We start from the raw sequence: 22,170 nt of genomic DNA, 5'->3' as shown, positions 1-22,170 counted from the left end.
TTGGTCGGGTTATTTGTTGCCCACCATAAACCATACTAAAATTTACGGTGAGGAAAAAAAAACAAAACTGACAATGACAAACAATAATACAGCTTTCTCTGCTACTCTTATTGAAAGATTCATAAAACTATCCCGTTCAGCCATTCCCCTCTCCGCTCACGCCTGATCCAGTTATACTAGATTCATGATCAAATGCCACAATGAATCAAAATCGTTTGCGCCCTTTAAAGCCGAAGCCGAAGCGCTTCCGAACTTTCCGAAATTGCTCCGAGGGCGTCATTTTCTTTCCCTTTCATAACATCTCTGTTTCACCTTAGTTAATGCTATATTGCTATCCTGCTGTCATTGAGTCGTGCTTCCCCCACCCGTTCCCGTTGTGATTTGTTTCGTTGTTCGTTTCGTTGTGGTGTAGAGTAGAATGCGCTTGGTTGCGCTCGATAATTTAGTTAAATCTTCAGATATTTAGTTTTCTATCTAAATGTAGGTCGAATTAAGTTATTTCTATGTGACAATTAATTAAGTAATTTTATTTAAGTGACACGAATTAATTTTGTACAATCAAAATGCCTGGAATAAGAAAATATCGACGCGATACTAGCGAAGTCAGCTGTTGTTTGAAATATGTTATTTTTGGTGTAAATGTGTTGTTTTGGGTAAGTACTCTTCATCATATTTAATTAAAAAGACTCCAGGTAAGTTAAAATTGTTTGAATAACTGATAAGTATCCGTTTGACCAAGTAAAAGTAACGTAGTTACATTACTTTTCTTAGTGTTAGTGTAAACGCCTTACAAACAAGTGCAGTTCAAGGCTAGAATAAACAAAAAACAAACGAGTTAGCCATTCTTACGTATTTGGAACAGCTGAATTTCCATATTTACGAAAATATTAGCCAACCAGTGTGTCAGTATTTTCATTTGTTTAGGTGTATTAAATTGAGGCCACCTCAATTTATTGTAACAGTACTTGACATTACACATCCTCTTTACGATCGCGAATTTGAATATGAGTGTAGGGTATTAAAACTGATTTTTGACTAATGATTGTCTGGAAGAATCTGGAAAAATATGCTTTAAAGTATGTGTTTTAGCAAAATTTATGTCAATTGAAAACAATAGGTATGATCCTGCCATGATGTCAGAAATGTGTTGTGCTAATCAAACAAGATTGGTGTAGATTGTACAGTGAACTTGGCAATGACTATGTGACTTCCTCTGGAAATGTATAAAATTACAATGCTTGTATATTATTACTTATATATTTAGCAAAATTTTTCTAATACTTGTCATTATCATTACCTGTATAAAGAGTGATTAAATGGGGTTTTATTATCAGACATTTATCTTTAAACAAAGATACCTACAATAACAAGTAAAAAAACTACACCTGAGCACCACTAAAAATAATTTAGATTTAAAGGCTGCAAAGTTTTCTGACCAAGGATAAGCTATGGTTCTCAGAGATTTCAAATAAGTTTAGCTGCCCAAGCAAAGCTAAGATAATAGAATATTTTAAAACTATATATTACACATGTACATTAAATAACACAAAGTATTACTGTAAGGAACTAGTTTCTGGCAGGTTGTTGTATGAATCATGAATTTTGATAAAGCTTTCTTCCTGTAGACCAGTTTAAACTTTCCTTATTTTTAAAGTTAAAGTTATTTTACAAATATATTTAGATCAGTCAGAAATCTATACTAATATTTAAATAACCGGCCAAGAGCATGTCGGGCCACGCTCAGTGTAGGTTTCCGTAGTTATTCTTCCGTCACAATAAGCTAAACTGGAGCTTAAGGTATAGTAAATTGTTAACCAAGGGATGAAACGGTACCTTTCACCCGAGTTAAACAAATAGGCAAATTTGCATAATCAGTACCTAATTAAAGTAAGTCTTTTTACTATGAAGGGAAAACTTTTTGCGATAACTCAAAAACAGCTAAACTGATCATGTCCGCTATAGTTTTCATTTAATGTCTTTCTTAAGCTCTACTTCCACGATTTTTTTCATATTTTTTGGACCTATGGTTCAAAAGTTAGAGGGGGGGACACATGTTTTTTTCTTTCGGAGCGATTATCTCCGAATATATTCACTTTATCAAAAAATGTTTCTTGAAAACCCCTATTAGTTTTGAAAGACCTTTCCAACGATATCCCACACTCTAGGGTTGAAGCGAAAAAAAAAATTCACCCCACTTTACGTGTAGGGGAGGTACCCTAAAAAAAATTAAATTTTTAGATTTTATTGTACGACTTTGTCGGCTTTATTGATTTATATATCCATGCCAAATTTCAGCTTTCTAGCACTAACGACCACGGAGCAAAGCCTCGGACAGACAGACAGACAGACAGACGGACATGGCGAAACTATAAGGGTTCCTAGTTGACTACGGAACCCTAAAAAACGAAAGTGTGTCTGTCTGTCTGTCACCTCTTGACACCAAACCGATGGGTTCATCGGTTGATTGAAATTGGTGGATTTACTTGAAATTTGATGTATGGTACTTTTTATCATCATCATCCCTTAGGGGGGTGAAAAGTGGGGTGGAAGTTTTGATTGGGAATCAATAACCGCTGAACTGATTTAGATTAAAATATCATGCCTATCCTGCATTCAAAGTGTATAGCAAAATAATAAAAGTAGATATAGCAAAATAATAAAAGTAGTGCCAGTACTACTACCCAGGTAGATATATACTAAAGAAGGCCTGTCAGAGATCTCCACTGGTGCCTAGTATTAGGTGGAAAATCATGCAGAATGGAGAGCCTAAGTGCACAAAACAATAACCACCTGTGGTCGCGACCCTTAGTCATGAGGAAACAATGAATAAGAAAAAAGAAGGTAGAAATTTTTAAGGCACTTATATTTGTCTAGGGATTTATTACTGGCAGCCTGTTCACTTTTTTTCTTTTTGCAGTTCTTGGGTCTTATAGTTCTGGCTGTGGGTGTGTGGGCATGGACGGAAAAGGACACCTTCAACAACCTATCGCAGCTGACCAATATAGCACTGGATCCAGCTTTCATATTGATGTGTGCTGGTAAGTGGGCAAACATACATGTAAACTAGATAATGTTGTTGCGTTTGTAAATTCCATTAAGTATGTCATCTTTCAGTTTTTTAGGAAAGAAAACCATATGTAATGTATTCCGGGTTGCATTTGTCAGAATTTACAAGTGCAGCAATGGTAATATATGTATTTTTTCATTTTGCTTTTTTCTTGTCTATGTGACATCTGTGTTACAATTTTTTAAAATAAGTACCGCTATTTAATTATAAATATCTTTGTATCATGTTTTTGTATGAAGTGCACAAAATGTCATTATGTTAAACAATGTTACGATTAATCAGGTGCTTTAATGACTATCAATACTATCATACACCTACATAATGGCATTGTTTGTTTTTGTTATCTATTAAAAGAGTATTGTTGTCATAATATTTGTTCTTAGATTGTTGTGTATATATGATACTAAGATACAGTTCTAAAAATCTGTGCTGTTGTAATATTTTAAAGGGGCCCACTGATTACCAGTTCGCGATATCGCCTGTCAGTTATTCGCGAATGTCCGTTTTTGCGAATAGCTGACAGGCCGATATCATCCGGTGAACTGGTAATCAGTGGGCCCCTTAAAAGCACTATTGTTTAAGGATTTTTTTTAATGACTTAAAACTTGATTCATAAGAGCTTACGCAATATTTGTACTGAACTGTTTTAATTCTCATATAATAACTGCGCCAGCTTTCGTGAAAAAACCTATTGGCTATGTGCGAAGTTGGTGGTGGGGGTTATACAAGCGACGCCAACGCAGGACGTGGTGAAAATATGAACCTTCGTGGGACGACATCTTCATACTGTTTGGCAGCTGCCAACTGTCAAACAAGCAACATGTCTCACGCCCACTAGGGCGCCGTGGCGCCACAGTCATGCATGGAGCGAATATCGTCCTGAGTCCCAAAGGTCCTTATAAAGGACAAATTCCAAATAGCGAGTTTTGCTTGTCACCTGGCGATTTTTAACTGTCACTAAACAACCCTTTGATCCAGGAAGATATAGTCAGATAAACGTCAAGTAAACGTCATAATTTCATAGAACTGTTTAAAATAACCCGTGCACCGTATGGGCTATCAAAATCGCTACCAACTTATTTTGGTTTGATTCTAGAATGCCTCTCTCAATCAAATTATTTCGTCTAATCATATTTAAATGGTCCTCGTTTCAGGTGCTATCACATTTATAATAGGCTTCACGGGCTGCGTCGGAGCGTTGCGTGAGAACACCTGCTTACTGGCCTGCGTGAGTAATTAACGCTAACATCAATTTAAACAATCGCACTATGATGCAGTCAACAGATCAGTCTTAAACCTTATTGCAAAGGGTTAAGGTTTCTCAATGGTCGCTTACATAAGTCTATAGTTGGCACAGTCACCATTAGATATATTGGAAAGACTAAATTGCTCAAAAATATCTGAACATGCACTTTAAGGTCTTGATAATAGAGGCTTTGTTCAGATATTTGAGAACACCTTTGCCGCTCCGATTGTACAGTCGGTGTCAAAGATACAATGTACTTTTTACCTTATTCCAATGTAATAAGGTCCTAATTTTGAAATATATCTTTAAAGTATAGGTACTTGCTTTGTTGTTGATCTAATTGATTATAGTTCTTAATGAGCTGTGTAAAGTGTTTGGCCTGATATTTCACACAATGATCGAAATCAGTAATTATAAAACTGCTTAGTATATTTATTTGCTTTGGCCAATAAAGATGTTAATTGTGTTTGTTTCAGTATGCGGTGTTTTTGGCGCTGTTGTTGCTGTCTGAGATGACGACAGGAATCCTGTTCTTTGTGTTCAAAGACTGGGTAGGTTAAACTTTATTAATTCTCAAAATTATTCATTTTGGAAATATCTCCTCTCGCGGATCGAATCTGATAACGGTCGATCATCGTCGATCGGTCAATTATTTTACGGTTGACCTGTCGTTTCGACAGTCATAATCAATTATAGGTCGGTGAGTGGGTGAAGATAGGTTTGGCAACTTCTATCTTTTTTACTCATTCCTACTTAATAATAACAATGTTTCGCAATAACAACAACAAGCCGTTATAGTGCTGCCAATAATGTAAATATTTGAAGTGTTTGCAACAGGTAGCGTCAATAGTACATTAAAATGGCTTAATTAATAGGTAAGATGTTTATGGGGTCAATTTATAGTGCTCCGTACAAAACTTTGTTGACGGAGCTCTTATGGAATCACTTCGGTCTCGCAAATCGGTTAAATGCGTGTTTCTCAGAGACCGTATGACGTAGATACTTAAAATTTAGAACAGTTATTATTGTATGGTTAACTTATTCGCGTCTTTCAAAAGCTAATTTTTACGATGCACCCGTAATAGGAGCGTAACTTCAGATCTGCTTTTTGGAGCGGGTTTAGTTGTATACAATAAAAACTGTCGTCGTTAATCCAAGTAACTAATGTAACCATTATAATGCAACTTACAGATAAAACAGCAGGCGACGACTGGTTTCCAGACCTTCATTACGCATTACAGAGAAGACCCAGACCAGCAGAACCTGATCGACTGGATTCAAGAAGAATGGGTAAATATGCACTTATTGTTATTAACTGTTTTAGTTTGTTTTTTTGTGGAAGCGCTGGTGGTCTGGCGGTAAGAGCGTGTGACTTTTAATCCGGAGGTCGCGGGTTCAAACCGGCTCGTGCCAATGAGTTTTTCACAACTTATGTACGAAATATCATTTGATATTTACCAGTCGCTTTTCGGTGAAGGAAAACATCGAGAGGAAGCCGGACTAATCCCAACAAGGCCTAGTTTACCCTCTGGGTTGGAAGGTCAGATGGCAGTCGTTTTCGTAAAAACTAGCGCATACGCCAAATCTTGGGATTAGTTGTCAAGCGGACCCCAGGCTCCCATGAGCCGTGGCAAAATGCCGGGACAACGCGAGGAAGAAGAGTTTGTTTCTTTGTGGCGCTTATTAGTAATCTAATATCCGTTAAAAATGAGTTAAATGTACTTGGAATGTAGAAGAAAATTATACCACTGTGAAATTCAAAATCAACCTACGTCAATTAATAAAAAGTTACAAGGGACTATGCATCAAAAGGGTCCAAAAACCTACAGAGTTCCGAGTTATCACATTTAATGGGTCTTTATCTATCTACACATAATTATATGGACAGCATAAATCAAATGATCAAGTTTTAATGCGCGAACGTCTGTCCTGTAGCAATTCATTTACTTACTTCGACTTTATTGCGTAGGTAATAAGGGTGATGACATTTTGACAAAAATGCCAATATCGCAGTTCTGCAATGCAATTCCGGTTGGTGCGAGAACGAAATGAAGTACATAGTAATACCTATCTAATTACCTAACTCTCATTTGTTTTGGATTTGGCTCCATACAAAGTTTCCCATGGTCCTTTATTCTAAATTGCTTTAGGCATGTGTCATTTTCATTTGATATAAAGGTAAAAAGTTCTAAAATCTTAAACATGGTGCATGGTTGGTTACGAAGTAAATGCACTAAATTTATACTAGGTTTCATTGAGTTATATGGATAACAAGTTGAAAAATTGAATCTAATAATAATAGTTTAATGCTAGGTTTTAACTTCTAATAAATCTTGTTTTGTAGCTAGTTGAAGTCAAACGTTGGCACTTCAATGAAAACTGGTTTAGGTGTACGGAAAGTGGGCTAACTTTCGTACGGTTGCCATTTTAGTTCCGCTTTTGCTTTCTATGGCTGTATCTATGCCACATCAACTACCTTTCGTGTACAAATTGCAAAAATAGTGACAGTTGCAAACAAAACAAATTTCTCTTCTTCTTCCTCGCGTTGTCCTGGCATTTTGCCACGGCTCATAGGAGCCTGGGGTCCGCTTGACAACTAATCCCAAGATTTTGGTGTAGGCACTAGTTTTTACGAAAGCGACTGCCATCTGACCTTCCAACCCAGAGGGTAAACTAAGCCTTGTTGGGATTAGTCCGGTTTCCTCATGATGTTTTCCTTCACCGAAAAGCGACTGGTAAATATCAAATGATATTTCGTACATAAGTTCCGAAAAACTCATTGGTACGAGCCGGGGTTTGAACCTGCGACCTTCGGATTGCAAGTCGCACGCTCTTACCGCTAGGCCACCAGCGCTTCAGTTGCAAACAAATTTATTTGACAGTTGGGGCAGACAGTTTGTATCTGCATTAAAAAAAAACCGATTGCGTGACTTGCGTGAAAAAGTTTTCATTAACCGCCGTTTAACGTTCAGTTTATGTTTTAATTAGTTTGTTTTATTGTTTATAAACTAAAGTTACTAAAGCACCAAAGAGGGCTACCGTATATGAATTCGTCGCTAGAGGCGCTAGTGTAGCTTAAGAGTCCTTATTCCTACAGATGAGCGTATTTTGTAAAATGGTTCCTTTTTCATTCAAGATTACGACGTAACTATTAGTATTTATTCAAAAACTGGTAACGTACTTAAATAATCGTTTCCTAAACTAGCGGCTCCAACAGTTCAAATTTTCATTTTCTCTTTTAAACCTCTTTTTTAATGAGTTTTTTTGGGAGTCTTTTCCAAATTTTGCAGTGAGATGTGGCGTTTCGGTTCTCAATTTTGCTGTAAACAAGAATCATTTGGTACATGAATGACTACAATTTGATTCAACATATCTCGTACGAGGGGCTGGAATGATGAACAATCGAAGATTCATTTGAAAAAACTGATAAAATACCTTCCGAGTTTTCTTCATTTTTTTGGCGAAAACAGGGTTTTATTATATATTTTTTCCGCAAATTGTACGCATATTTTGCTTTAAAAATAATATTATAGCAAACTGTAACTTTATGTTAACCTATAAAAAAAAAAATCATAACTATGGGACCTACATTGCCGTAAATTTATATTTTTTTAAAACACGTATAAATCACGCAGCATTGACGCCACGCTCTCATTCTGCGCGGAGCGCGCTTAGAGGACGGACCTGTGCTCGATTGTAAGGCATTCGTTACGTTCGTAATCAGCTACGGAGTTCCGAGAAGTGCTATATACTGCGATTAGAAAATCTTAATAAAAGTTCATTTTTTACACTATGCTTAACAACAGACTCTCGCTTATCGATGGATTTTCAGTGGTCCTTTTATTTATACTACGTCGGTGGCAAACAAGCTTACGGCCCGCCTGATGGTAAGCAGTATCCGTAGCCTATGTATGCCTGCAACTCCAGAGGAGTTACATGCGCGTTGCCGACCCTAACCCCCTCCCGACCCTCGTTGAGCTCTGGCAACCTTACTCACCGGCAGGAACACAACACTATGAGTAGGGTCTAGTGTTATTTGGCGGCGATATTCTGAAAAAACGCAATTTTACTTGAAATTACGTTAGGGTTTGCATTATTATTTTTGACCCGGATGAAGTCCAAGTTCTCATGATGGAGTCAGGAGTTGGTCACCACTCACCAGAACTCCTAATCTACTCATTATAATCCCATCGTGTTTGGGCTCAAAAGATTTGCCCTGACGAACACCATCGATCTAGATGAGGTCCAGGGTCTCATGATGGAGTCAGGAGTTGGTCACCAGGACTCTTAATCTACTTATCATAACTCCATCGTGTTTGGGCTCAATAGATTTGCCCTGACGAGCACCATCAAAAGTCCAGGGTCTCATGATGGAGTAAGGAGTTGGTCACTAGAACTCCTAATCTACTCATTATAATTCCATCGTGTTTGGGCTCAAAATATTTGCCCTGACGAGCACCATAGATCTAGATGAGGTCCAGGGTCTCATGATGGAGTCAGGAGTTGGTCACCAGAACTACTAAACTACTCATCATAACCTCATCGTGTTTGGGCTCAATAGATTTGCCCTGACGAGCACCATCAATCTAGATAAAGTCCAGGGTCTCATGATGGAGTCAGGAGTTGGTCACTAGAACTCCTAATCTACTCATTATAATTCCATCGTGTTTGGGCTCAAAAGATTTGCCTTGACGAGCACCATCGATCTAGATGAGGTCCGGGGTCTCATGCTGGAGTCAGGAGTTGGTCACCAGAACTCCTAATCTACTCATCATAACTCCATCGTGTTTGGGCTCAAAAGATTTGCCCTGACGAACACCATCAACCTAGATGAGGTCCAGGGTCTCATGATGGAGTCAGGAGTTGGTCATCAGAACTCCTAAACTACTCATCATAACCTCATCGTGTTTGGGCTCAATAGATTTGCCCTGACGAGCACCATCAATCTAGATAAAGTCCAGGGTCTCATGATGGAGTCAGGAGTTGGTCACTAGAACTCCTAATCTACTCATTATAATTCCATCGTGTTTGGGCTCAAAAGATTTGCCCTGACGAGCACCATCGATCTAGATGAGGTCCGGGGTCTCATGCTGGAGTCAGGAGTTGGTCACCAGAACTCCTAATCTACTCATCATAACTCCATCGTGTTTGGGCTCAAAAGATTTGCCCTGACGAACACCATCGACCTAGATGAGGTCCAGGGTCTCATGATGGAGTCAGGAGTTGGTCACCAGAACTCCTAATCTACTCATTATAATTACATCGTGTTTGGGCTCAATAGATTTGCCCTGACGAGCACCATCAATCTAGATAAAGTCCAGGGTCTCATGATGGAGTCAGGAGTTGGTCACTAGAACTCCTAATCTACTCATTATAATTCCATCGTGTTTGGGCTCAAAAGATTTGCCCTGACGAGCACCATCGATCTAGATGAGGTCCGGGGTCTCATGCTGGAGTCAGGAGTTGGTCACCAGAACTCCTAATCTACTCATCATAACTCCGTCGTGTTTGGGCTCAAAAGATTTGCCCTGACGAACACCATCGACCTAGATGAGGTCCAGGGTCTCATGATGGAGTCAGGAGTTGGTCACCAGAACTCCTAATCTACTCATTATAATTACATCGTGTTTGGGCTCAAAAGATTTCGATAGATCGAAGATAGGTCGATAGTGCTTGTCAGGGCAAATCTATGGAGCCCAAACACGATGGAATTATAATGAGTAGATTAGGAGTTCTAGTACCAACTCCTGACTCCATCATGAGACCCTGGACCTCATCTAGATTGATGGTGCTCGTCAGGGCAACTCTATTGAGCCCAAACACGATGGAGTTATGATGAGTAGATTAGGAATTATGGTGACCAACTCCTGACTCCATCATAAGACCCTGAACCTCATTTAGATCGATGGTACTCGTCAGGGCAAATCTATTGAGCCCAAACACGATGGAATTATAATGAGAACATTAGGAGTTCTGGTGACCAACTCCTGACTCCATCATGAGACCCTGGACTTCATTTAGATCGATGGTACTCGTCAGGGTAAATCTATTGAGCCCAAACACGATGGAATTATAATTAGTAGATTAGGAGTTCTAGTGATCAACTCCTGACTCCATCATGAGACCCTGAACTTCATCTAGATTGATGGTGCTCATCAGGGCAAATCTATTGAGCCCAAACACGATGGAGTTATGATGAGTAGATTAGGAGTTCTGGGGAGTTCTGGTGACCAACTCCTGACTCCGTCATGTGACCCTGGACCTCATCTAGATCGATGGTGTTCGTCAGGGCAAATCTTTTGAGCCCAAACACGATGGAATTATAATGAATAGATTAGGAGTTCAGAGGGCCTACCGCGAACCACGTTCGACAAGTTACCTCCCTATCACACTTACGTACGAATTTACAAGTGCGACAGAGAGGCAACACGTCGAACGTGGTTCGCGGTAGGCCTCCTGGTGACCAACTCCTGACTCCATCATGAGAACCTGGATGGACTTCATTCGGGTCAAAAATAATAATACAAACCCTAACGTGATTTCAAATAAAACTGAAACTCTATAGCACTAATGTGCGCAAACGATTGGCATCTTGACTAGGCAGCATGGGTGCGTAGCCACCATGCCAAACGTTTACGATACGACAAGGAAACACTATCTGTCTCTCTATCGCACTAATATGTGCAATCGATTGGCTTCTTGGCTAGGTATCATGGGTGCGTAGCCAACATGCCAATCGTTTATGATACGACAACGAAACACTACTGTCTCTCTATAGCACTAACATGCGCAAACGATTGTCATGTTGGCTAGGCGCCATGGGTGCATAGCCAACATGACAATCTTTTACGTCACGACAACGAAACACTGTCTCTCTATCGCACTAATATACTTTATTTATACCTGCAGTTATTTACTAACTTTTTCATTTTCCATTGGTGTGAAAGAGACAGAATAAAGAGCAAGGGTTATAGTACACTCTGTAGTCTGTACACTTAGTAGTAGTGTACATAAAAAAAAACTACTGTGCATATAAAATAAAATAAAGTGTGCCCATATGATATCATATAACACTAAAATTAATGTTGCTTGACATTATATTGAAAACTATCAAGATTATTCTAGCCTGCATTGAAACGCGCGTCGCGTTGCCGGCGCTCGCGTACCGAGCGCCAACGCCATCTATCGAGCGTTATTTCGTGAAATCGGAGAACGCTCCAAGGAATAAGGGCTCTTAAGGTCTCAGAAATGTCAATTGTCACTGTTTCTAGGTAGGTTAAGCGCGTTTATTACATTTATAATGGTTTTGTGAACTTTTTGATATGTCTCGGATCATTTATTGAAAATATGAGTTACAGCTCAATGAGGAGTGTCAGTACTTAAAAGCAGAGTTAACAAAAAAAAGGTGCAAGACTAAGCAGGGTCGAAGGAGCAACTTATAGTAGTTAGTATGGTGCTATGGTATGTATGTAGGTAATATATATGTAATATATGATTTGAAATTAAAAACTTTGTCGCGCCCATAATAACAATGACTGACATTTATACTTCGGACCTTACCCAACTGGCGAACACAAAAATGGTAGCCCTCATTTCAGTCACATAAACTATTATTGAACTCTATATCTTTCCAGCTCCAATGCTGCGGAGTAGAAGGCCCCCGTGACTGGGACCGCAACGCATACTTCAACTGTTCGAGTGGCGCCGTCGGTTCACGCGAGGCCTGCGGAGTCCCATTCAGCTGCTGCCGCAACAAGCCGCAGGACATCATCCGCAACAAGCAGTGCGGCTACGACGTCCGCAAGCCGACCTATGTGAGTACTTGTACCGAGACCATAACGTTACTTCAACTGTTCGAGCGACGCCGTCGGTTCACGCGAGGCCTGCGGAGTCCCATTCAGCTGCTGCCGCAACAAGCCGCAGGACATCATCCGCAACAAGCAGTGCGGCTACGACGTCCGCAAGCCGACCTATGTGAGTACTTGTACCGAGACCATAACGTTACTTCAACTGTTCGAGCGACGCCGTCGGTTCACGCGAGGCCTGCGGAGTCCCATTCAGCTGCTGCCGCAACAAGCCGCAGGACATCATCCGCAACAAGCAGTGCGGCTACGACGTCCGCAAGCCGACCTATGTGAGTACTTGTACCGAGACCATAACGTTACTTCAACTGTTCGAGCGACGCCGTCGGTTCACGCGAGGCCTGCGGAGTCCCATTCAGCTGCTGCCGCAACAAGCCGCAGGACATCATCCGCAACAAGCAGTGCGGCTACGACGTCCGCAAGCCGACCTATGTGAGTACTTGTACCGAGACCATAACGTTACTTCAACTGTTCGAGCGACGCCGTCGGTTCACGCGAGGCCTGCGGAGTCCCATTCAGCTGCTGCCGCAACAAGCCGCAGGACATCATCCGCAACAAGCAGTGCGGCTACGACGTCCGCAAGCCGACCTATGTGAGTACTTGTACCGAGACCATAACGTTACTTCAACTGTTCGAGCGACGCCGTCGGTTCACGCGAGGCCTGCGGAGTCCCATTCAGCTGCTGCCGCAACAAGCCGCAGGACATCATCCGCAACAAGCAGTGCGGCTACGACGTCCGCAAGCCGACCTATGTGAGTACTTGTACCGAGACCACAACGTTACTTCAACTGTTCGAGCGACGCCGTCGGTTCACGCGAGACCTGCGGAGTCCCATTCAGCTGCTGCCGCAACAAGCCGCAGGACATCATCCACAACAAGCAGTGCGGCTACGACGTCCGCAAGCCGACCTATGTGAGTACTTGTACCGAGACCACAACGTTACTTCAACTGTTCGAGCGACGCCGTTGGTTCACTAGAGGCGTGCGGAGTCCCATTCAGCTGCTGCCGCAACAAGCCGCAGGACATAATCCGCAATAAGCACTGCGGCTACGACGTCCGCAAGCCGACCTATATGAGGACTTGTCTTGTCTACGACGCTACTTCAACTGCTGCAGCGGCGCTGTCGACTCGGGCGTACTGATGATATTTTACTTACTACATCAGTGCTCAAAGAGATTACTGGAACTACTTATGCAATCGCTCGATCGTGCAATCACAAAACTGCAAGTTGGTAAATTTTTCCCTCGCTCGCTCTCTGACAGTTTCCACTCGAAACAGTCCAGTTGACAATGCTGAATTGATACCATGCGAACTACGGGAATGAATTGGTCAAAAGGACGCGCGTTTCCTATAAATCTGCGTACAATATGATTGCGATATCAGTTATGAATAATACAATAATATTGTGAGTATAGGTACGTAATGGGAAAGTTATATAGAAAGAAGTAAATTGTTGTTACAAACGGCAGCAAATGAGCGAGCGCGTGATCCACGAGCGCGGCTGCCTGGCGGCGGGCGAGGACTGGCTGCAGCGGCGCTTCGCCGCCGTGGCCGCCGCCTTCCTGGGGCCCATCGCGCTCAAGGTTCTAACCCTACTGAGGGACGGGGCTAGTCTCCGTTGACGTTCCTTTAAGCTCCAGTTACATTATTTTAGAGGATTCAGAGGCTTGAGTGTGATCACAATCTTTTGTCTGTGGAGTCATTCCACGGTAAGAGTAACTGGATTTACCATTAGTGTGTTACTTTTTTCGTGATCTAAATTAAAAGAAAAGTTGCAATGAAATCGTGACTAGTAAAATCGTGGATACTTACCGAGCGGCATAGTTACAAAAGATTTAGATGATTAATTTGCTCGCTTATTTCAAGCGAGCAAATTACTCGCTTATTTCAAACGAGCAAATTCCTCATTGACCGATATGGAAATGTATCACTTAAAACGACACAAAAACTTAAAAGATACAACACAAAACTAGGATCGCAAAGGCGCTAAAACTACGTCAACGGATACTTGCACGAAGTGCCTTCAAAAAGTTTGTTTGGTTTGATAAATCTGGCGTTGAGTAGAATTCTATTGCATTTACACAAACGAATGAAGTCTGCATATAAACTTTATTGTTAATTTAGCTTTTACAATAGGAGTAGATATATATATGTATAAAGGATATATAGAGCGTGGCATTTATCGCATGGTAGAATATTCGTAACGAACCTACGTTTGTTATGTTTAGACTTTAGACCTTAGAAAAATAAGCAAGCATTGAGTGCTAACTCCATACCTACATCAGTTTTTTGTTTGCCAAAACGTGGGTTATTTCAAAGTCGACATGTATCAGTACCGCTACTTGACACTAGATGTCACGCAAGAGTGTCGCGACTGACTAAAAATGTATTATCTCTACAATTTACAACTAATATTACAAGCAGGAGTTGAAAATAGAGTTCCGGTTAATCCGGCTGTAATATTAATATTACCTGAAAATTGTTTTGCATTAGACTTTTCTTTCGTCGCGACATCTATTTTCAAGTAGCAATACGGATAAATCCACTACTTGACGATAGAAGTCGATTGCGAAATAACTCGCGTTTTGGTAAAAAAAACTGATGTATGGAGTTAGCTATGCTTACTCATGTTTAGACGAGGAATGCAAAAGTTTGTCCCATAATATTTACAGAACTAATACTACTAAAGTAAAAAGTTGTTAGTGACAAGTTTGCATTTCTTAAGTGTTCATGTTAACTATAACAAGATAGTTGCTTGAAAGCTGATTAATTTTAAATTCGATTTCCAATTTGATAATCAGTGCAAGCTACTATCTTTTTTTCATTTTATATTAGTGTAAAGGAGTTTGTGTTTGCATTTGTTTTATTTTTTTTCTCTTTCTTTCTAGAATTATGATATTGCTAAGATAATACATGAGAAAGGCTGCCTAGAGGCGGCCGAGGAGTGGTTTGACCGTAACTTGCTGGTGGTCGCTACGACCGCTGTTTGTACTACTTTTGCACACGTAAGTGTTTGTATGTTGGTGCACTTGCATATTGTCTGTTACTATAGATCTACCACTTAACTTGTGGCGTTGGTTTGACTAAGGATTGGTAATATTTATTCGATTAAATAAAAATAAAATATTTGAATTAGATTTATTTCGTAACTATGCTACATTCTACTGGGATACGCACTGAGTACACCTTACCTACCGCCTGAGTTTGGTAGTAGATCCAAAGCGCATTGTTTGACTTTTGGCATGAATTTGTAGTAGTTTTGCGAACGTATATAATGGCTTGCATTTAGTTATTTTTCTTAAGGCTGAGTCGACCGTCCAGTGGCGCCCACATTGAAACGTGGACAGTAAGAGAGAGCGAACGAAAACGCGTTGATGCTTTGGAAATGTGGTGCTGGAGAAGGATGCTGCGGATATCGTGGACTCAGCGTCACACTAATATATAAATTCTCCAGGAGCTCAAGGTTACACAAAGACTTTCGACAATCGTTCAGTCTCGCATCCTTAGCTACTACGGTCACGTCACGCGCAGGGAAGACGACGCCATGGAGAGGCTGGTTGTTCAGGGCAGAGTGCATGGCACAAGACCCAGATTGCGGCCCTCAGTGCGATGGACCGACCAAGTAAAAGCTCTTGCCGGGTCACCTTTGAATCTGTGCGTGCGGCAGGCAATAAATAGAGAATCATGGCGGGAAACAGCGAAAAAGGTCATACAACGACCGCAATCACCACGACTACTCTGACAAGAGTATACGACTAAGAAGAAGAGTAGAAAACATAATCCCCTTATGAGGCCACTGGACGGTCGACTCAGTTTTAACTGAAATCTGTTACTATTAAATAATCATACATCGTCTTGATTTATGATTAAAGTGTGTCCAGATCAAGCGAATGTGTACTTCAGATTGAGTGCGTAATTGGCGCAATGCTCAAATAATGCGGGCTATCCATAGATAACCAGCGTGCGCACTCGTGACACATTCGCTCGATTGGGACGCACTATTATGGATCGTGTCATTCACGACGACGCGTGGCTTGACTCGTATTGTCATGTTATTAAAGGTTAGATTTGACAAATCTGCGCGTCATCGTGGGTGACACGAACTATACGCATTGACGTTAATATTCTATACTTGCCGCAGTACCATGTGATGAGTTGGGCAATTGAAATCAGGTACCGTGCATACCATTCATGCGGATTACTTCGTTTTTTAGCATTAGAAAGATGATAAGCGACTTTGACGTGTATTTTTATTGAAATCCACTTTTGAAAAACAAAAATAAATAAATTAAAAAGTCGCGTCAAGATTGTTTACCTTTTTTCTAATGCTAAAAAACGAAACCTGAACTACTGTGGCGGGACCTTGCAAGTGAGAAAGAAATATCATGATTCCAATGATTTACGATCTGATTCGTCAGTCCTGTTATTTGCATATACTTTAAGAATTTGCTTTAAATGCTCGTAAAAATTCTATCCCGTGTACTTTTCAAGGTGTTCTATAGAAGCTCTTCCGCTTACGAGGCTACCTACCTTCAGTAAGTCGCTAGATGGCGTTGTAATTTAAACTAATTGCGTTACTATGGAAGCCTTTATTCCATTGACGAACAAACACGAAAGAAAACAATTTATGAATTTACTTATTAACCTTTTATTTTCCCAATAGATCCTCGGAATATGTTTCGCCCAAAACCTGCGCGCGGACATATTCGCCCAGAAAGCGAAATGGCACTGACAATCAGCCCCTCCTGCGGCCGTGTGACGCGCCCCGCGCCGCGCGCCGCGCGCCCGGCCCCTAGCGCCGCCCGCGCCTGGGGGCCTACCGATAAAACCGAATTTCGCAAATTGCGGGGATATTTCTCTTTTACTCGCATTAAGACGTAATTAGAGTGACAGAGAAAAATGCCCGCAATTGACAAACTTCGATTTTCGCGGTTGTAGCCCCGCAGGGACCACGTCGCCGATGCTTGCTACTTACCTAAGGTTAGGATAGATGGCGCTGTTGTTCACTTAAATCGGATTTAGAATTAATATAAGACTTGTGAATGCATTGTTGTATGTATTCAATAGTCAGCCAATAGTGTCAGTAGAGAATGAAGCGAAAATCAAACACTAAATGTTTTAAGTAGAACGAATTATATGTAGATAGGCAAGAACCTAATGATAACGAGGGTTATATTGTTCCTTGTTGTTTTTACACCCAGCGAATTGAGTTCTTACTTTGGGTGAAGCTTTACCGCTTAACTGTTTAACCTAAATATTATCAAAGTTTTTTCCCGCTAAAGAGTATCTTTTTATTTTGATACTACTCGTCAATTAATAAAATCTGGTATTTAATATAGACTTGACTATTTCTTTGAGGTTTACCAGGGTATGATTTGCATGGCGCTACTGACAATATTGTCTGGCTATAATATATAACGATCTTTTTGCTCTAAATCTTTTGTTAACACCTAATAGTTACTACCTTACCTATGTACTATCGTATTGACGTAGCTTTTCCCAAACTCTTACTTAACAGCTTTTCACAACGAATCCTTAAATCACTCACTTTCACTTCTTTCCTGAATGTTCAAGTTATCTCGACGGTGATAAAGTTTATAAATAAATGTTGATGTCGTCATAAGAATTATCCAGTGTGTAATTGACCTAAGTTCAAAGTGCAGACAGCTTCTACAGAGATAACTAACCAAAATACATGATCTGGCAACACCGTGACATATCACAATAACGGTCACACTAGATTGCGTTGAAATCAATGTAATTAAGGCATCTAACCATCGAATACAGCATTACTTTATATTACTCCATAAGGTTTATCTAGTAGCATGCCATATAACCATTGAATATCATTACAAAAGATCTTATAATTTGAGAATAAACTAGATAGGAAATTGTCTGCACTCTAAAGATGTGTTCATATTGGCCAACTGTACTGTACTAGCCTTAAAAGAGCTGTGAAAATATAAGTATCGAAATAATTTTAGAGTGAAAGTGAAAAGTATTCGCGGAAGTTATGTAGTATACAGATATGATATGTTGCGAAATGTATTCATCAATTATAATAAATAGCAGGGCTCGGAAACCGTTTTATTTTTCAAACCGGTTTCGTTATTGACCCAGGAACGAAAAGGATTTCGTTAACGGTTACAGTTACCGGTTAAAGAACTGTTCTATTGAGATACCGGTTTATGCCAAATTCGTTCGCCCTCCGTTTTATGGAACGAAATTATCCGGTTAAATTTAATTGAATATCGAGATGGAACGAGTAAAGTATTGTTGCCTCTTTTAAGAATGACAACGAGTTTAACCGAGGGTCCCTGAAAGCCGGAAATAACCAGTATTATATTATATCGTTCCCCGCGAACCATAAAATTGTTAGGAGAGAGAACGTAATTTATTAGTTCACGTTCCATCAATCAACCGGTTTTTATTAAACAAAATAATATAACGGTTTTGGAACGATATTAACAGGTATTTCAATTCCGGTTCCGGGCTCTGATAAATACATCAGTAATTTTCGACTAAAATTTTAATGACATATTTTTAACAAGTGTAATTTTCGTTTATATTGATAGTATTAGTGGGTAATACTTTACATGAGATCGCATAATATTGTAATTGCCTTGTAAAATGCTTTATAAAGTGCTTTAGGTGACCTGTCGTCGGTGCATGGGGTCAGAGGAGGCCCAGGAGAATAATGGCTGAAACTAGTATTATAAGAATTAGAGGACTTATCTATACATTTATAAGATTAACTGACGAATCTTAGGATAAGTAATACTCATTGCTTTAAGTTAACAAACGATTTTATAAGTATTTAAATTCATTTTAATTTTTTTTGTTATATCTCAAAAATAGTATTATATTTAAGACAATATGTTGTGATTCGATCTTGACAAAAAATCTCAATTTTTTGCACAAAATATTTATTATTGTATTGTAGTAGTGTCTAGTGGTAGGATTTCTGTAGTGGTTTTGTTGTACATTTAAACTAGGAGTTTACAATTATGTTTTACCTTGGACATGCATAATGAGCAGTAGGTACCTACAAGATATTTCTAGTGTTGTTTGATTCTCGTATTATTAATTCAGCGTGTATTTTTGACATAGGTAACCACAAATTTTCACAAGACGTATTTCATGTCATGTATCATATTTTGTACAAAATTCGATATATTTTGATTTGATTAGAAGAGTCCCTAGGCGTATTTTTTTTGTTTGAGCGGAAATATATGTGTGAGATTTGACGTCGCGTCAGAAAATACTTATAATTTTTTAAGGAAAAAAAGTAGTTTCTTATTATTATATCATGAAATTATACTGTCCATTAGTTTCAACAAATTTTCCTTGCAATTTGTGATGATATAAAATATACACGGTGTGTACATTAAATTTCATTTGTTAATAACACACCATAAATTTTAAAATGACTCATACTTTCAATGAAGATTTATAACAAAGTGTTTAATATTGTATGAATTAGCATATTAATTATTTAATTTGACCCCTTCTCAATGCTTACCAATAGTGATGTGCGTGCCTGAATTACGAATAAAGTTCAATAAGATAAGCGACTTGTGCTATCTGATCTCCGTACATTTGCTTCCTAATTGCCGTTATTGACAAACTTATATATTTGATAAATAGGTACAGTACATTAATTCAGTATATTGTAAATAGTAAGGTGCATGCTATATAATCTAAATATTTGTTTATGCTTTAGTGTTGTAATTAATTACTGATAATTATAAAACTAAAAAGTAAAATCGCCTAGTTGACAGATCCACCAAGACCGCCAAGTATTCGTTTGTGAAACGCTAAACAAATATGTATTTCTAATAGAAAAGGACCCTTCAGGACCATAAACTTTATAGTGTTAACTATCTAATTTCTCGTCCTAAAGATCGAAAGTAATATTTTATTGAAGTCAACTAGGTTAACTTATTAGCTGGTCTAAACAATTATGCCTTGAGTATAATTATGCAAAAGTTGTACATTGTACACAACATGAAAACGCGGGTCTACCGAGAGCTTCAACTATCTAAATTCTTGTATGTCTAAGTCTGACATTCCTATTAACGTAAGTCAACAACGAAGATATTCTTCTTCGAAGAATTTTCGGAATTCCATGCTCTTGGCAATCGACTGACAATTTGCTGTGCATCAATGATTTTATGTTGCATAATTCATCGCTTTGGGATTTATTAATCGAAATTATTTACTTCCTGATAAATATTATTTTTCCTGTTTCAAAATCAAAAAATCTAGGTACATACCTCATAATTTTACTGAAATCAAACAAAAAATGATGAATTGATAATTAGGCAGCTAAATATAACAGTATTTGTATGTAGATGTAGGATTTTATATTGCTTTTCAAAGACGTACAGTAATGTTAAATATTTTATACGCAAATATAGTGTTTATTATTATGAATGACAAACATGTTTCATTTATCCTTACCTACATACTTACAGCAACACCTACTTTTTCGATTAACTTCTCTATTTCCGCTACCCAAAGGTTGTCTGGAAGAGATCTCTTTTTAGCGATAAGACCGCCTGTTGTCTGCCTCTAAATTTAATCAATTGTTTATTTTTCTTGTATATTTTTACTGAGGTGTGCCAATAAAGAGTATTCTATCTATCTATCTATCTTACATGGATAGTTTTTACATGCGTAAATTAACTAAGTAACATAGAATCTAATAATATTAAAAACTTGCAAGTTTGTTTGTATCAACTTGGACATGAAAATTTGCTTATATTATATAGCGAAGAAACGAATAAGTTGCGTTTTATCCACATGTGGGGCAAAGTAATCAGATGCAAATTTTGAGTTGTTTCCTATGTTAGCCGGTAGAATTTAATTCAAATGGTGATTTTGAATGATAATTTTTATATTACGTTATTTGGATCTGATTTGTTTGGTATTTCATAGTTAGTATTTTCCTCGCGTTGGTGTGGGGAAATTTTTTGTTTCGCTCGGAGGCAAAGTTTGTTTAACCCTCGTGTCTTCAAACAAATGGTATCAATATGAGCACGAGCGGTTAAACAAAAATTTTACCCCCTTGTAAACCAATAGTACATTGTGCAACGAGGGGGGTAAGTGAAATTTTGGATACGAGGGTGGTAATTCCCGACAGCCGCGAGCTGTAGGGAATTAAAGACCCGAGTTTGCAATATTTTTACCCCCGGAGTAGGGATTGCAAACCGGATTGATTTTCAATCCGGCCGGATTTTGGCCATGATCCGGCCGGATCCGGCCGGACCGGATCCGGGTTGGTATAAGGATATTAAGGTTAATTAAGTGACATATTTTTCTAGTTTTTTGCGTAATACGTATTCCTAAATCTATAATTTGAAGTTAATAAATAACTTCTTAAAAATAAAATAGAACTTAGTAGTAAAAAGTGTTACAATGTCAATATCACTTTAAAAACAAAATATGAAATCGGTTTTTTATTATATTTAACCATTCACAAGTACTCAAATTTTCGATTATATTTATGAATTTGAGTAGTTTACAAAGCCTGATGATGGGATTTGGGGTGGGAAATGGAAGTCCTTGAAAGGACAAGTTTTCGTAACTGTTCTGTGATTGAATTCTTTGTAACGTTGACATCCATTCTAGTAACAAAAGAAGATATATATATTGCTCTCATTTTTATGTGCGTGAAAGTAGTAGAATGTATGATTTAAAAAAATGTTGTTTAGGGATATAAGGGCAAATTATAGGGAACGAAATACGACACAGCGATCTCGTGCAAAAATAATAGAGTGTAGGATTAAAACCATCGCGGAAAGAGACTCCCTAAAAAAAGTTACATGGATCAAGTAAAGGATTGGCTAGACGTAGAGTAGCACGTACGTACGAAGATGTAGGAAATTGCATAAAATAGGATGAAATTGTGAAGACAAAAGATTCCTTCTTAAATTTGAATAGAAAAGAATCTAGATCTACTAAAGATCATCGATATACATATATATGATGAG

General features: G+C 38.9%; 1 protein-coding gene across 4 annotated transcripts; it reads left to right on the top strand.

The window, feature by feature from the left end:
- The first annotated feature begins 209 nt into the window (after positions 1 to 209).
- Positions 210 to 20,618, top strand: LOC133515944 (tetraspanin-5). Of its 4 annotated transcripts, XM_061848593.1 has the most exons (9): positions 214 to 653; positions 2,918 to 3,038; positions 4,222 to 4,295; positions 4,790 to 4,864; positions 5,505 to 5,603; positions 11,948 to 12,127; positions 13,645 to 13,758; positions 15,064 to 15,180; positions 16,839 to 20,618. In XM_061848593.1, the coding sequence occupies exons 1-9, from the start codon at positions 564 to 566 to the stop codon at positions 16,905 to 16,907; spliced, it is 939 nt and encodes a 312-aa protein (XP_061704577.1). In that variant the 5' UTR covers positions 214 to 563; the 3' UTR covers positions 16,908 to 20,618. The 4 variants fall into 4 exon arrangements, 2 of the variants coding, with proteins under 2 accessions (XP_061704577.1, XP_061704578.1); XR_009799142.1 differs by lacking the exon at positions 13,645 to 13,758 and having other exon boundaries at positions 210 to 653; positions 11,948 to 12,927; XM_061848594.1 differs by lacking the exon at positions 15,064 to 15,180.
- Positions 20,619 to 22,170: the final 1,552 nt, after the last annotated feature.

Source organism: Cydia pomonella, chromosome 3, assembly GCF_033807575.1.
Source record: "Cydia pomonella isolate Wapato2018A chromosome 3, ilCydPomo1, whole genome shotgun sequence".
In the NCBI taxonomy this organism is placed as follows: Eukaryota; Metazoa; Arthropoda; class Insecta; order Lepidoptera; family Tortricidae; genus Cydia; species Cydia pomonella.
This window is presented reverse-complemented; position numbering and strand designations above follow the sequence as displayed.

Bases quoted from the DNA above. Each gene is read 5' to 3' on its own strand.
- LOC133515944 (XM_061848593.1), top strand. From the start codon at position 564: ATGCCTGGAATAAGAAAATATCGACGCGATACTAGCGAAGTCAGCTGT. The intron at 3,039-4,221 runs GTAAGTGGGCAA...TCCTCGTTTCAG, and splicing joins TTTCATATTGATGTGTGCTG to GTGCTATCACATTTATAATA. The intron at 4,865-5,504 runs GTAGGTTAAACT...TGCAACTTACAG, and splicing joins TCTTTGTGTTCAAAGACTGG to ATAAAACAGCAGGCGACGAC.